Source organism: Abramis brama (assembly GCF_963993115.1).
Source record: "Abramis brama genome assembly, chromosome: 9".
NCBI lineage: Eukaryota > Metazoa > Chordata > Actinopteri > Cypriniformes > Leuciscidae > Abramis > Abramis brama.
In genome coordinates this window covers 4612865-4627815 of record NC_139971.1, presented here as the reverse complement: position 1 = coordinate 4627815, position 14951 = coordinate 4612865, and the positions used below count along the sequence as shown (strand labels likewise).

General features: G+C 37.9%; 1 protein-coding gene across 5 annotated transcripts in view; it reads right to left on the bottom strand.

Annotated features, from left to right (window-relative positions):
* Positions 1 to 14467, bottom strand: part of gramd1bb (GRAM domain containing 1Bb) — a 101486-nt gene extending 87019 nt beyond the window's left edge. The window contains exons 1-3 of one of the 5 annotated variants that reach the window (XM_084123836.1): positions 13496 to 14467; positions 3967 to 4044; positions 1695 to 1721 (exon numbers count right to left, since the gene is read on the bottom strand). In XM_084123836.1, coding sequence (XP_083979962.1) covers positions 1695 to 1721; positions 3967 to 4044; positions 13496 to 13896 — 506 coding nt within the window. In that variant the 5' untranslated portion in view covers positions 13897 to 14467. The remainder of the gene's footprint in view (positions 1 to 1694; positions 1722 to 3966; positions 4045 to 13495) is intronic. The other 4 variants (XM_084123837.1, XM_084123830.1, XM_084123831.1 and 1 more) reach the window with 4 other exon arrangements.
* Positions 14468 to 14951: the final 484 nt, after the last annotated feature.

The following is a 14951-nucleotide window of genomic DNA, read 5'->3' as shown; positions in this document are numbered from 1 at the left end:
CACTTTTAGACAGAAAATCTAAAGAAAATTAAACATATACAGAAAGATAATACAAATATAATTTCACTCACCAAGCCTGTCACTTGAAGCAAATATCCATCCCTTCTTAAATGTCCGCGCCAGCGAGCGCGTTGGGCCGTTTAGTGAAACTGACGCAAATAACAGTTTAAATAAATGAAATAATGATTTAAACTATGTTTTACTTCTGATATAAACATTTAGATTAAATATGCCATTCAAATTAATGGAGTTAAACACTTAAACATGAAATCATTACTGAGAAGTTACAACATTTTTTATATTCAAATTCAATCAATAGAAATATTTGTTGTGGATGCGATGTTTTTGAAAACTTTTCCTGTGGCGTGCTGTGTTTTAATGTTTTAACCACAGAGATAATTGCTTATCATGATAATACCAGATTGTCTGAGAAAATAGTTTTGTGCAAATAATGCCCAAGGCCTATCTGTTTCCATTAAAAATATAAATCAATTAAAAATACAATTCGGCCAGTGGAAAAGATTGAGAAAAACTTTCTCTGAAATCTATTTTACACTATTTGATTTATGTATTCAAAAACAAGGCAAGGATAGGCAACTACTTGATTTTTATTAATGTAATGTGTCTTGTACCGTTAAACATTATCACGTGGATGAATAATCATATGCAAATGATATGCAGATTATGCTTATCATGATTATCCTTTCGGGCGCACGTACACTTTTAGTAAGGTTCCTACGCACAGTTTTATAAATGAGACCCCTGATCACTCACAAATATTCTGTTAATGTTACTGGAAGAACGTTTCTTCACAACTTTGAGCAAACCTTTTCAAAACATTCTAATAATGTTCCCTGTGAGCTGAGTTATCACTGTGAAAGGCCTTTAGAGCTACTATAAGTTTCAAAGACTTCAGTTTAAGTCCTACTTTATTCCTAAGGCATGTTCTTCAAAAAAAAAAATCTAATTTTTTTTTTGAAGTACTTCTAATGCATCTTTATATTCAGCCGCAGAGAGATACATGAAAGCACACAGTGTCACGCAGCGCTTCTCTACAGGAGTTCATGTGGAAAAACTTCAGTAAGAAAACTTTGTTCGGAATATTTTAGAAGTGATTTACAGAGAGGATTTGAACTTGTTAAGCATAGATGCACAAAACACACCATCAGCGCAACAGATGCAACTGTATTGATTTAAACACATCTCTGCTGACAGATTCATTACAAGACCTAATCTGTGTTCGGCCTTCACTTACCTTCTGTTCCTGGACAACTATGGATTGTTATCTCTTATCCCACAACTACAGGTCAGATGTCTGGCCTTCGATATATTTCTTATTCGCAGGTCAAATACTGAAATCAAGAGAAAGTGGAACGGCTGAAGCCCCAGACAGCCTGGTTTGAGCACGGCAGTGTGTTTGTTCCCTGGCATTGTGATCGGAGCTGTTTGTCCAATAAAAAAGGCAAACAATGACATTCCGTAGCTTGCAACTGTATTCAGGGCTCAACTTCACAAAAGTACAGCGGGGCTCTGAGATATCTCACCTCAAACAAAACAGCTGTCGCACTGAGCTTTGCAGAGATATGTAGATCAAGATTGCTATATCTACCACACACACACACACACACACACACACACACACACTCGTTCGAGAACAGAAGGATGTCTGGTACTGATGTGGTCTTGATTCTTACCTACACTTGTCTGCTCCACCGTCAGCCCTGTAAGAAAATCAACAGTGTTAGTCAGTTTAAGATGCTTGTAAAGGCTGGAATACACAACACAACATGTGACCAGTTTCTGTCCCAAATTGCAGTCCACTAGTTTGTCAGTCTGCATACTGTCGGCAGTCGAAGTTGAAAGATTTCCCAGAAAATCACATGATGCATGACGTCAAAAGACTCACAGGCCCTCCGGACCTCTGTCTGAGTGTATATAATGAAAGTTGTGAAATAATTGGCTAATATTAACTGTAATTTGGTGCTGCAATGATTCGCCCATTGCCACCTTCTCATCTGAGCTCAACACCGCTCGTCAATGTCAAAATGTTTGAGACCAATCAATGCAAGCAGGATTTATGTTCACAGAAGCACGAATCCCAACGCGACGCTTCAGTTAACGATCATACAGTGCGAGATAAGATGCAAGTTGTTAAACTAAACAGTTTTAAAGGGATAGTTCGGCCAAAAATGATATTAAACCCATGATTTACTCACCCTCAAGCCGTTCGAGATGCATATGTCAATCATTTTTCAGACGAACACATTTTCAGTTATTTTAGAAAATGTCTTCGATCTTTCAGTGGTTATAATGTGAAGCAATGGGCTCCACCTCCTTCAAGTCCCAAAAATGTGCATGCATCCTTCACAAAAGTAATCCATCCGGCTCCAGGGGGATAAACGAAGGCCTTCTGAGGGTAATCCGTGCGGTTTTGTCGTAAAAATATACATATTTAAAACTTTAGAAATGAAAATAACTGGCTTCCGGTAGCGGTCGACGCGCGTTCACAGAGATGGATGCCGGCGTATGACGTAGGCCTTCGTTTATCCCCCTGGAGCCGGATGGATTACTTTTGTGAAGGATGCATGCACATTTTTGGGACTTGAAGGAGGTGGAGCCCATTGCTTCACATTATAACCACTGAAAGATCGAAGACATTTTCTAAAATAACTGAAAATGTGTTCGTCTGAAAAAAGATTGACATATGCATCTCGAACGGCTTGAGGGTGAGTAAATCATGGGTTTAATATCATTTTTGGCCGAACTATCCCTTTAAATGACCAACAGAAATAATCAGTTTGATCAAAGACAGTGGAAACTATAAGCTCAATTTAACAACACAAGCATCCTATTAAATATATTGCCATTATTATTGTATAAATATATTTGTATAACGTTACCTTGAATGTGTTGGAATATTTCCCCAGTATCAGCACTGGGACTTTTCACTGTTTGTATCACTCCGCTTGTCTGTGTTTGCGCCTCTTGCATCATTAAGCCAGAAGGCGGCGACAAGTGATTGTCTTTATGAGTGAGCAATTGAACCATTGATTAAATGAACAGATTAGTCCAAAAACACTGATTAATTTAGGAAAGAAAAAGTAGCTGAAACTGAACTTTGATGCTCATACTAATTGCTCATATGAGACTGTGTTATCTGGACGCAGAAGGATTGCACTGGCGTTTGTTGGAAATGTAACATCTATGCAAAATAATCCTTGAATCATTTCTTATTTAAGGCCATTCCCGTTTCGAATATGTGATTGTGTATTGTCAATAAGCATAAACATTCTGCATTTCCATTTTGTAGTGTGGATGATACTTCATGCGACTGCCCACTAACATGCTTTTAAAGCTACTGTTGTCCATTTTGGTCTTCAAAACACCTTAAAATGCACATGTTGAGATCAGGAAAATCTACATTTTCTCCATTTTTGGGACTTTGGTATTTATAAGACCCTGCGTACGGCCCTGATTCAGTGTATGATGTCCAGTTTTTCTCTGTAACCATTTACATACAGTAGTTGGCAAGTGTACGATGAATGTTCAGGTTTTAAAAGTGTGCCCAAAAAGTATTTGTACACTTAAAAAGGCAAAAGCATACTTGCATTAAGTAACAAATTATCAAAACAAGTGTTTTTTATTATTATTATTTACAATAAGGTTTGATTTGTTCCCATTAGATAATGCATTAGGAATCATGAACTAAAAATGAATGAAAACTATGCTTTTATTATCATCCGATCAAGACTGGCTGTTAAATCCATGTTTATGCCTGTCATGCTTGTTAAAGCCGCTGAGCTGAGCATCAGTGGAAAGCATTATGTAACGATTCCTCTTTGTCCCTGAGCTCTTGGGAGTTCTGATTGGCTGAGTACCTCTGCACAAATCAATTCATTTATTAAAACTGACCTTAATTATTGATGTTTCTGGCATGCAGAGACACAGGACACGCGCTGCACGTACCTGTCCTCGCGGATGGAGGGAGTCAGGAATCGGCTGGAGTCGTCGTCATGGCTACTCTGCTGGCTGCTCTGCTGGCTGCTGGGAAAGAGTCATGTTGAGAAGTGTCAATCATCCTGCCGTGACAACATGAAACGTCGAACTATACCGTTCTACATTTAGCGTTTGAAATAAGTCTCGTATGTTTACCAAGGCTGCATTTATTTGACAAATAATAATAAATGCAATACAAATTGAGAAATATTATTACAATTTAAAATAATTGTTTTCCTGTTTAATTTATTTTAAAATGTAATTGATTCCTGTGTTGATAAAGATGAATTTTCAGCATCATTACTCCAGTCTTCAGTGTCACATGATCATTCAGTAAAAAAAAAATACTAATATGCTGATTTGATGCTCAAGAAACATTTCTTATTATCAGTGTTGCTGCTTAATATTTTTGTGGAAACCATGATCCAATTTTTTTTTTTAGGATTCTTTGATGAATAGAAAGTTTAAAAGAACAGCATTTAGCATATAACATTATAAATGTCTTGACTGTCACTTTTGATCAAGTCAATGTGTCCTTGCTGAATAATAATACAAAATCTTACTGACCCCAAACTTTAAATACTTTACAATAGCAAAAAAAATAAAAAATAAAAATAAAAAAAAAATCTTCATGGGTAAACTTTCAAATAAAATTATAATAATTTGGAATATGTGCTATGAAATGACTTTAAAATGTAAGTTGACTGTTGTTGTTTTATTGAGTAATGGTCAGTTGCATCATGCATATGGCATTTTCTCTTTGCATAATGTATGGTATGAGTTCACCACAAGAGGGCGCAGTCAGTCTCACTCAGACTCCATGTACAGCACAACATCTCAGAAAAATAAATGAACAGTTTCATGTGGAGTTTAACAAGTATTGACTCATGAAACACACTAGCAGTGCTTCTCAGCCTTTATTATGCTTGGTCAAGGCTTCTGAAACTACTTAAACACTAGAGTAAGAGGCATTTCATTTCAATTTCAAGCTATTTAGATTGAATATGTCCAGTCAATATTTATAATAAATATTCATCCTCATTATCTGTGCTTCACTAGAAAACACATCCGCTCACCTGTTCTTCAGTCATTATTTGCCAATATATTCTTATTGTTCCCTCTCCTCTGATTTGAAATAAAACAGACCACTTTACATTATCCATTTGCATTAAATGTTATTAAACCACTATCATTTCACGTTTTTTCCATATCAATTCCAGCACGAGTCCTTTGGAAGTGCATGCAAAGTGGATTTGCAAAACAGCGTCTTCTTAACATGTCGACAACTCGAACCAAATACTTCCAGTCTCAGCTATACAACAGTGTTTGAGGGTCAAAGTAGACATTGTTCACGGACAGCCAATGAAGACCATAGGCTGGCTTAATGCAAATTTGTTACAAACCTATATAGGTTCATGCTGGAAGTAAGACTGGAATAGGAATCGTTTCAGTTAGTTCAGAATCAGTCTTTCCTTTAGGAGACACTAACTCCATTTATCTGCACTTTAATTTTTGAAACTTCGCAGACCTTTTACATTCACAAACATATTACTCACTAAATGAAAGGTCACAAGTGAAAAAAAAAAAAACTTTAATTTTAACTTGGATACATTTACTACTAAAGGAAAACTTGCATGTATAATATGTGGATATTGTGGTGGAATATCCAGTATAAAAGCACACACAAAAATCCCATTCGGGCATGCTGGGTCTCCTCATTCCATCAGCTCCAGGGATTTATGGCTGTGCGATACACTCATGTGCGTGCAGGTATTTGCCTGTGGTGACTGCGGGCTACACACACCGACAGGAAAGCTCATATCTGCAATTCAAACTATGCAGGCAAATCTCTCATTTATGGTCAGTTGTTCTGTCAGCTCCTCTTGTTTGCTTAACACACTTTTGCAGATTCAGCCGGAGTGTGAGTTCATGCACACTTGCCTGAGGGTCCAGACTTTCCTCTGAATGAGCCCTCACGTATAACTGCTAAGTAGAGTGGATTGAAGCTCGACATGGCCTAGAACACTCCTGAATCATTCATGACAGCTGGCTGTCTGACTCTTTGTGTGTGTTTTAACTGCTGCTGAAACAAAACCCCAGCGCTTTCAGGCCAACGGCCCAGGCTGACGTCAGACTAGGAACACGCTCGTTTAATGCCGGCCCTAGAGCCAAAATTCAGCCCGTCTGAAATCTTAAGTAGTCTGATGATGAATATGTCATTTTTTATACATATAAACTTGCAAAAAATTATAAATCCTGCACACTTGAAGAGGCACTATGTCAATGAAAAGCTCCAGGGTCCAAAATGTTTGCGATTGGATTGGATTTGCCAGTCAGAAACACTATATTTGGCATTCGTAGTGTAAACACCAATCGGTCCATTTGTGTCCTGGGAAAGATCAAAGCTATACTCGCCTGTCAATCATCCACAGTTCAAAAACAAGAGTTTTAAGCTTTGCCGGAGCTTTAATAGAAAATATATACATTTTGGAGATGAGAGCATATAAAAAAAAAAGCACATTATACCCCAAATCACTAACCCTTACCCGGTAATGATGATGAATGCATGTTACTGCAACTGGAAGTGAAATAGACAAGACAGTGAATTTTTCTGTGATAATAGAACTATGTGATTTCCTGTTAAGTGGAAGCCGTCTCTCCATCACAGCTTCCCGTCAGCATTGCTGAATCAGTTACAGCAAACCTGCAGCAAACACACACTGAAGCTTTTTCCTTAATCACAAAGCCCTCCTTTAGAAACTTAAAGTGAGTCTGCAATCACATACAAATATGTACAAACACGCACACCTAATCACATGACCAACCGTAAGGTTTTAGATTCATCAAAAAAAAAAAAGTAAATTAATTTATAGATATAAAGGAGTTATTTAAATACGTATAATTACTAAATATTATGAAGTCAATGATGCTATTGTTCAGCAAGGATGCATTGCATTGATCAAAAGTGACAGTAAAGATATTTATAATGTTATAGATGATTTCTATGTCAAATTAATGCTGTTCTTTTAAACTTTCATTCATTAAAAAATCTGCTAGCAGCACAATTGTTTTCAACACTGATAAGAAATATTTCTTGAGCTGCAAATCATCATATTAGAATGATTTCTGAAGAATCATGTGACACTGAAGACTGGAGAAATTATGTTCATATGAAATTATGATTATTATAAAATAAAGGGAATAAATTACATTTTAAAACATATTACAAAAGAAAACCTTTTGTTTTTACTATATTTTGAACAAATAAATGCAGTAGGGGTGTAACGATACCCTCATGTCACGATTCGATACATATCACGATACTGAACTCACGATACGATATTATTGAGATACTCCAAGACATATGATTAAAGGTTAACAAAAAAATTGACTGTTTATTAAAATCCTTAATTTGATATTACATTGTGGGTGTAAATGAATAGGCTTGGACTTGGTGCTGAATCCCAATGCACAGGACAATAGTGAGACCAGAATAAAAATATTGATGATTCTGAAGCTGAAAATACAGAATTATTTTAGATGAATATGCTTGCACTCATTCACAGACTAGATATATTTAAAATAATGTAGTGTTTACTAGTAACATCAGACATTTGGCATTACCAGGACACACAAATATTCCCCCATTGCATTATTATACATTATATTTAGTATTTTAATGTAGTACTGAGACTAAAACTCAAAAAAATTTCTCACACAGTAATTTTTATTTTGGGTGAAATATACACGATACATATTGTTGCACTTTTGTATTGCGAAATATTGTGACACGATATATTGTTACACCCCTAAAATGCAGTCTTGGCGAGCACATGATTTCTTTCAAAAATATTAAAAAATCTTACCGATCCCAAACTTTCTAAATAAATAAGTTCAAACTCCATCATCCAGATCATCTAATCAAATGACCGGTAAAAGAGTAGACCAAGCAGTTTAGGGCTTTCCCCGTCGACTTTAAGCTTGCATTATGAGAACAATTTTACACCTCCTGTGCTCCTCTACAGCTAATAACTCTTAAATCTGAAATATTAACAACATGGACAGAGTCTCTCAGCTGGAAAGTGCACACTTACAAGTTCCCCATGTCTTAAAATAGCAGCAGAAGCTCTTATCAGAGCAAGGCAGACTGGGAAAGCTCTGGGTACATCTCAGCAGAATGAGAAAACCCCACGAGAAGAGACAAGCCCAGATAAGAGACCTTCCTGAACCCAGACTCTCAGAAAGAATATCTACACTGAATGAGGAAAGCAAGTGAGATACGAGAAGGAAAACCTTTCACTACTGCACCGATATTGGCTGCGAAATAAATTGAGCAATGAGCATGGATTCTCTCGAGACCGCAAATAATAAATGTATTGCAGAATCTCCATTTAAAAGGCTATATTTTGCAAAATGGATCTAAACGAAACATCAAGCCTCAGTCACTAACAAACAAAATCTCATGACACTTCAAAAACCCAAAATTCAGCTTTCGTTCCCACCTTTAGGCTGGATGGACTGAATAATTGCGGTCTTGTTTGGGATCAGGGCAGCTTCTGAGTTTCTTCACTGCTGACACTTCACAGGAAAGTGTCAGAACACACGGCTAACTGTTTAACTATTAATCTGCCTTCTGTGTTCAACATTAAGCTACATAACAAATTCACCACATTCTGTTTTGAAAAGCGAAGGAATCTTGACACATGAGACTTCTGATTTAGACATTTTGGGACTGTTTGGGAATTGCTTTATTCTGCTGCTGATTTATTCTCTATGCATGTGTCAAAAATATAGTTTTTTCAATATGTATTAATAATGAAATATCTGAAACGGTTCCAAACTTCCAATTCTCATTTCCCGCAGTATCGATACACCGATGCCTGCTGCAGTGAATAGTGTTGGTGTTACAGGGCCTGAATTTCAGCATGATTTTACCCATTCCTGCAGGTTTCGCGCGAACACCCAAAGTGAGCACAAATAACGCCGCCTCTCAAACAGCCTGCGAGTCGCCAGTTCTTTTTTTTGAGGCTAATTAGGCTAATTAATGGTTAAAAAAGACAGAAAATGATAAGAATTCACATAAACACAGTCGGTTATGTCTTAAAAAAGGGCATAATAGGTCCCCTTTAATTGCTATGGCTAAACATCCAGAGAGAATTTACAGATGCTTTCAGCATGGCTGCATCAAACGAAGCCGACTGTACAAATATATACTGTATGCAGACCTGTAGCTTCACCGTGAAACCTGGTGAGGGAAATGACGCATGCATGTACAAAAATGAAAATGCTGTGTTCAAATGCATGAGAGCAGATTTAATAAACACATGAAAATTAAAAACTAATGCTGATCAAAATAATTATGAATAATAGCATATTTGCTAAAAACAACAGCAGCCCACCATACGGACAGAGGAACAACTGACATCAACAGAACAGACCTGTTATTTATATAACACTTTGTTGGAAGAGTGTGATTTTCTCAGATCATGTCAGAGGCAATGATCAATGATGATGAAGTGCGATTCTGTGCATTTTCATTACATTTGTGCATTTGACAGGCACTTTATTCTGAAGAGGCACATTTGAGCACGTCATGCATTTCCCAGGACCCGCGTTGTGCTTCAGGAACACTCAATTCAGCAAATACACTCAACCCATCAAATCAGTCTTAAAACCTCCTATATTATTAATATCTTTCATTTTGCTTGATTGAAAACTGAGAGTAGATATTAGCATGCATTATATAACTGTAGCCTACAGCTGTGCATCTGCATTCAGTCCCTTTCAAATCACATGTCTATGTACCATCTCTTAAAATGGAATAAAACATGATTCTGTTAAATAACTACTTCAAAACTAAAGACTGAATCATCAAATCATCTAAAGAATGTATTAACAATGGGTGCTGAAAAGTGCTGAATGTTTCAGTCATCTATCTATACTGTATCCTTTATACAGTAAATACAGTTTTGCCATATATGCAAAACTAGCTGGCAGGATGCTGGGAAAAAATAATATATTTTTTTAGAAATGCCTGTTTAGGTCTGTTTCACAAGAAATAAGAACATTAATTGCATTTTTAAATTAAATTAATTGAAATAAAACAGTTTTACTGAACAAAAAACATTCAACTGGTATAAGAATAATGGTTTTATTGATGTAGTTTGCTTCCGGCTTAACGGTCTGAAGGTCAGTAAGCACAATGCTGAGTCTTGTGTTTCCAGTTTGTTTCCACAATATTAACATGATCTGATCTTACATCATCTGGTTAATATGAAACTGTGAGGGTTTGTCTAAAGGTCTTGAACTTTGTACAAATCTGCTATAATGAACAAAGACAACACAACAAATGTACACAACCAATAAACTAAATAAAACAACAAATCATTATTGGCTGCCGAGTGGGTGACACTAAAATATACTAAATGAATATAGTCGGGGGTGCACAGAACTGGTCAAAATAAATGATGACACCAGAAAACATTGAGTGAAGCGCTATTGAGTGCCAACATTTTTGGGGACAGGGACACGTTTACTTACTGGAGTAGGGCTTTTCTCCATCTCTGGTAAGACAGCAATCATGGCGATAAGTGTGTTCATTAATTATAAGGAGTGCAACGGTTGATCTGTACAGACCAGGCCACATGGTTCGGCACGCATGTGATTCGCGGATTAACTGCTAAGTTTAACCATCATCGAGTAAATGTTTATCATTTGGACTTGTTTTGTCTTGCCAATTTACACATTCAAACGATTTTAAACGTGGAAGAAGATGCAAAAATCTGGACTGTTATCTGTGTGCACAGCCACACACACAGACACACAGAAAGAGCGAGAGAGAGAGAGAGAGAGGCGTGTTTCGGCAGTGAGAGGCAGTATTCGGTCTTAAAGTGACAGCAGCCTAATATTCCTGCTAATATTCGCAGTTCATGGAGTTCGTCTCCAGTACCTCAAGCAGCTGAATTCTAGCAGCAAGTCTTCCCGAAAATGGTGGGTTCGGGCCTTTTTCGCCACACAAACCTCTGACTCTGAATCACGACTGTGACACTGTAGACTCTGGCACTGGCACACTAGTCACAGGTCGGAAGAATGAGTCAATAGTTCGCTTGCTCATTGCTCAGACGCACATAGCAGGTTGTGATATTTGTCTCCATCTCCTTCCCACAGACGTTTACGCGTGCTCGGTTATCTCTAGGACTCCCCCTCCACACATTACAGTGGCCATTCCCTATTCTTCTCACACTCATTGGCCTGCCACACATTCCGGATTCATTGACGCGCCGCTTCCACATTTAAACGTGTAAAAAAAAAAAAAAAAAAAAGGGGCCAAATTTACTGGTCGCACATGTTTGACTGGATGTAAAATTCAGTCGCACACTCTCAAATTTTGGTCGCAAAATGCCATTTGGTCTCAGTCTGGAGCCCTGCTTAAGTTGAATTCTATATTAAATGCGCCAAGTTACACCGTACCTACACTACACGCATGACACACCAAAACGAAATTGCTCCTATTATAATCAACGAAGCTGCACTGAAATCAGCCATCTGCAACACACCTCATCTCCTCTCTACACCACACCTTCTCTGGCTCTCTTCTGTCACATTTTCTTCTACACTCAAGAAAACCTGGTTTGAATGAAATCATATTAGCTTTAAAGGGACATCTCCTTCACACAGGCAACACAGACTTAGTAATCCAATTTATTTTCCTCTCAATGTTTTAAATGAGCCACAAAATTACATTCGAACCACTAAATTACATTATGGGCTCTTCTCAAAAGAAACATTTATTTGTTTCCATTTAGCAGCCCTATTTAGTTCAAAGAAACCAGCACTGAGTGCCGGAGATCCCGGGATAGACGAGCATTGCTCAAGGATATACTTTCTGCCAAGGACTGAACCTACAATATTTAGCTCTTGCTGGAACCTGATGCAAAATTAGGCAAATCAACTGTGGCAAACAAAAATGTTTTTTAATATCACAGCCGAATGAGTTTTTGCGGCTTTTCAACCTCCTACTGCAAATTACTGTCAAAGCAGCAGCAAGGCAGTGACTCTGCCAAGTCCTCCGTGTCTCTTTTCCCAGCTGATGAGTTACATATCTCTGTCAGTGAACCTTATCCAAGACTGTTAAAGATTGCTTCCCTGTACCTAGTACTCAATCCTGCCTCCTTCTCCTCCAAATTAGACTATCTCATTTGGGCAGGCATCATGGTTTATTAACTCATTTTTTTAGTAAGCAGCCATGTAATAAGAGGGATAATCTATTGTGAGTTGGTCCTTATCATCAATAAACCACAATAAGGTGATCTTGAACTGCCACTGGCCAAGATTTTATTGCATTCAGCAAGTTAAACTTTCAATTCTCTGTGCAGCAACTTAACAAGATTAAAGCCTAAACCATAAAACCACAAAGCTGCATGCTACAAACAGATTTATAATAAACACTAAAAGAAGAACGCACACAAAATCTGAAATAAATGAATATAAAGTAAAATCATTGGTAACACTTTACAATAAGGTTCCTTTATTAAACATTAGTAAATGTATTAACTAACATGAACTAACAATGAGCAATACATTTACTACTGTTTTTGTTAATCTTTGTTAATGTTAGTTAATGAAAATAAAGCTGTTCATTGTTTGTTCATGTTAGTTCACAGTGCATTACCTAATGTTAACAAGATTTTACTAAAGTATTAGTAAATGTTGAAATTAACATTAACAAAGATGAACAAATGCTGTATAAGTGCAGTTCATTATTAGTTAATGTTAACTAATGTAGTTAACTAATGAACCTTATTGTAAAGTGTTACCAAATCATTTGTATACATTTTTTAAAATCCAGTCATCATTACTACTGCATGTGCAATTAATAGCCACCATATAGAGCTGAGCCAATTCCTACAGAATGAACTACACATGATCATGGTTTCTGGTTTAAACCAGTTTTGTTTAGTTTGTTATAAAGTATATAATAATATACTCATAGAAAAAAATACAATAATTTTGTTTAAATAGTATTTTCTCTTGATATCAGATAAAAAAAAAAATGTTTTTAAAAGATGACGCATATTTTAATAAGACTTAACAATAAACACGAAGGTCTTTCAAAGAGAATATTAATCAAAATGTTTTTAGTTTTATCATAAGAGAAAATGTTGTGTTTACAACGTGATCAGCGAACGAAGGTCTTACAGGTTTGGAACGACATGATGGTGAGCAATTAATGACAGAATTTTCATTTCTGAGTGAACTAACCCTTTAAGTTAAAAAATATTTCTTGTGTTTTTAAAAATTGATGGATTATGTATGGTGGTATTTATAATAAATAATCGTTTTACTTTGTATGATAGTTTTTGTTTTTGCGAAAAGAACCAAACCATAAATATAATTTGAGAAACACTAATAATCTGGGCGAACAAGAGTAACTCCTGCTATAAATCACCAATTGAGAGGTGTATGTTTACATCTCCAGAGTCACGTCTGAAACACCAACCTGCTCTCACTGACTTGCTCCTTCTTCTCTCGCACCTTGAGCCACTTGCGCAGCAGGAAGCGTTTGCGCCGGGGCGAGGCGCTCGGGGTGGAGCTGTTGGACCAGGCCGCGTCCTCGTCGCTGGACGGTGTGATTTCGATGGAGGGCAGCTGAAGGTACTCTTTGGAAGCCGAGCGTGATCCTGGCTGCCACAGTAGCCCGTTCTCAAGCCGTTCCCGCTCACTGGGCAGCTTTTTCATCCGTCTCATCTTAAACCGTCGACGCCGTAGGGTGGGGGTGGACGAGCTGGACCAGACGAGGCTGTCATGACCTCCTCCGCATCCGCCCTCCTCCTCTCCAGGGCCGGGATCGTCCTGGGGGACGTGCACCTGGAGGGATGGCGGTCGAAGGGTGTCCGTCATGCTTCAAACTCACCACCCCTGCCGCTGTGATCACCGCTAAGAAGCTAAATTGAGACGTAGCCCGATCCCAGGGAAGGCGAGAGGCTATCTGCCAAACCGACCGAGTTAAAGATTCAAGAGGAAGCGGAGGTGTTAAGTTGATCCTGAGCGTCTGTAAAGAGCCGGAGCACAAAATGTACTTTGGTCAAAAGTCAAACATCCAGTCCTGTGATGGATTTCCTTACAGAATCCTTTCTTGATGATTGCTTGAGAATCCGGGACTCTTTCCTTCTTGTTTTAGCTACACTTTGAACTGACAAAGGGCACCTGATGGTGTTTGGGTGGACGAACTGGTGGAGGTGGGTAAAACTGCTGGGAGTGTTTGAGGCCTACAGCTGGTGGATTGGACGTATTAGATGACAAAGGAAGGCTCTGTTCTCCTCCCAGCAAATGAAACATGCATAAGGGGTGGCTATCGGTGTAACAGTACTCCAGGACTCTCCAGGACTCCCCGCAATGTCCAAGACAGTGTCACACACACACAAACACAAGAATAAAAACTCAGACTATTGAAATGATCTCAATTGCCTTTAACAGTTGTGTAAAAAGACTCTCTCCTGAGTTGTACACGCCGGTTGTCCAACAAACGCCTGAAGACGGTTGGGAATGTCTGGAGCAGGAATTGTGGGTTGGTCACGTTCCTGAGGTTGCTGTTCCCACAATGCCCTGCATCTCAATCTTCCGACACATACAGCTGCCACAGCCTAAAGATTAGAGTAAGGTGATAGGATGCCAGGTAACTAGGACACCGGTGACTAAGTGTTTGACACAAAGATATTGTTAAAAATACATACAAAGACACAAACAGTCACATGGACAAGAAGCATCACCAAACACAGCAAATCAAAAATGAAGCACAATAATTGTAAATGTGCACATGCATACATACTCAGTACTCATACTTACTACTGAAAGCAGTACAGTTTGAATTTATTTTGTCTACTAGTTTCAGTTAGGGCTGGGTAAAAAAATCGATTTTAATCGATTCTCATTTTTACGAACCGATATCGATTCTT